The sequence below is a fragment of the Charadrius vociferus genome, unplaced genomic scaffold (genome assembly GCF_000708025.1).
Source record: "Charadrius vociferus isolate BGI_N301 unplaced genomic scaffold, ASM70802v2 scaffold919, whole genome shotgun sequence".
Lineage (NCBI taxonomy): Eukaryota > Metazoa > Chordata > Aves > Charadriiformes > Charadriidae > Charadrius > Charadrius vociferus.
In genome coordinates, this window is record NW_009653257.1 from 285,927 (window position 1) to 286,270 (window position 344).

At 67.4% G+C, this 344-nt stretch overlaps 2 protein-coding genes across 2 annotated transcripts in view; one reads left to right on the forward strand and one right to left on the reverse strand.

Moving 5' to 3' along the window:
- Window positions 1–289, forward strand: part of TBX10 (T-box 10) — a gene marked incomplete at its 3' end in the record, with an annotated part of 1,695 nt that extends 1,406 nt beyond the window's left edge. Inside the window, exon 4 of the mRNA XM_009893163.1 lies at window positions 131–289. Within this exon, the coding sequence (XP_009891465.1) occupies window positions 131–289 (159 nt within the window). The remainder of the gene's footprint in view (window positions 1–130) is intronic.
- A 29-nt stretch (window positions 290–318) lies between these two features.
- The window catches only part of TCIRG1 (T-cell, immune regulator 1, ATPase, H+ transporting, lysosomal V0 subunit A3), a 6,280-nt gene continuing 6,254 nt past the window's right edge, over window positions 319–344 (reverse strand). The window contains exon 16 of the mRNA XM_009893164.1: window positions 319–323. Coding sequence (XP_009891466.1) covers window positions 319–323 — 5 coding nt within the window. The remainder of the gene's footprint in view (window positions 324–344) is intronic.

Genomic DNA, 344 nt, shown 5'->3' on the forward strand with positions numbered 1-344 from the left:
CCGCGATGCCAACGGCCCCGTGAGGACCCGGCCCCGGGGTGGGCGATGCACCCCTGCATCGAGCGTGCGTGTGTGTGGAGGAGGGGGGGGGTCCTTCCCACCTCTCCCGTTTCTTCCTCCCCATCCCCAGATCATCCTCAACTCCATGCACCGCTCCCAGCCCCGCTTCCACGTCGTCTTCGTGGACCCACGGCGGGACAGCGAGCGCTTCGCCCACCAGAACTTCAAGTCCTTCAGCTTCCCCGAGACCCAGTTCATGGCGGTGACGGCTTGCCAGAACCACCGGGTGAGCCCCAGTGGTGGTGGTGGGAAAGGACATCAGTCTGCCCACCCCCCCAGGGCCC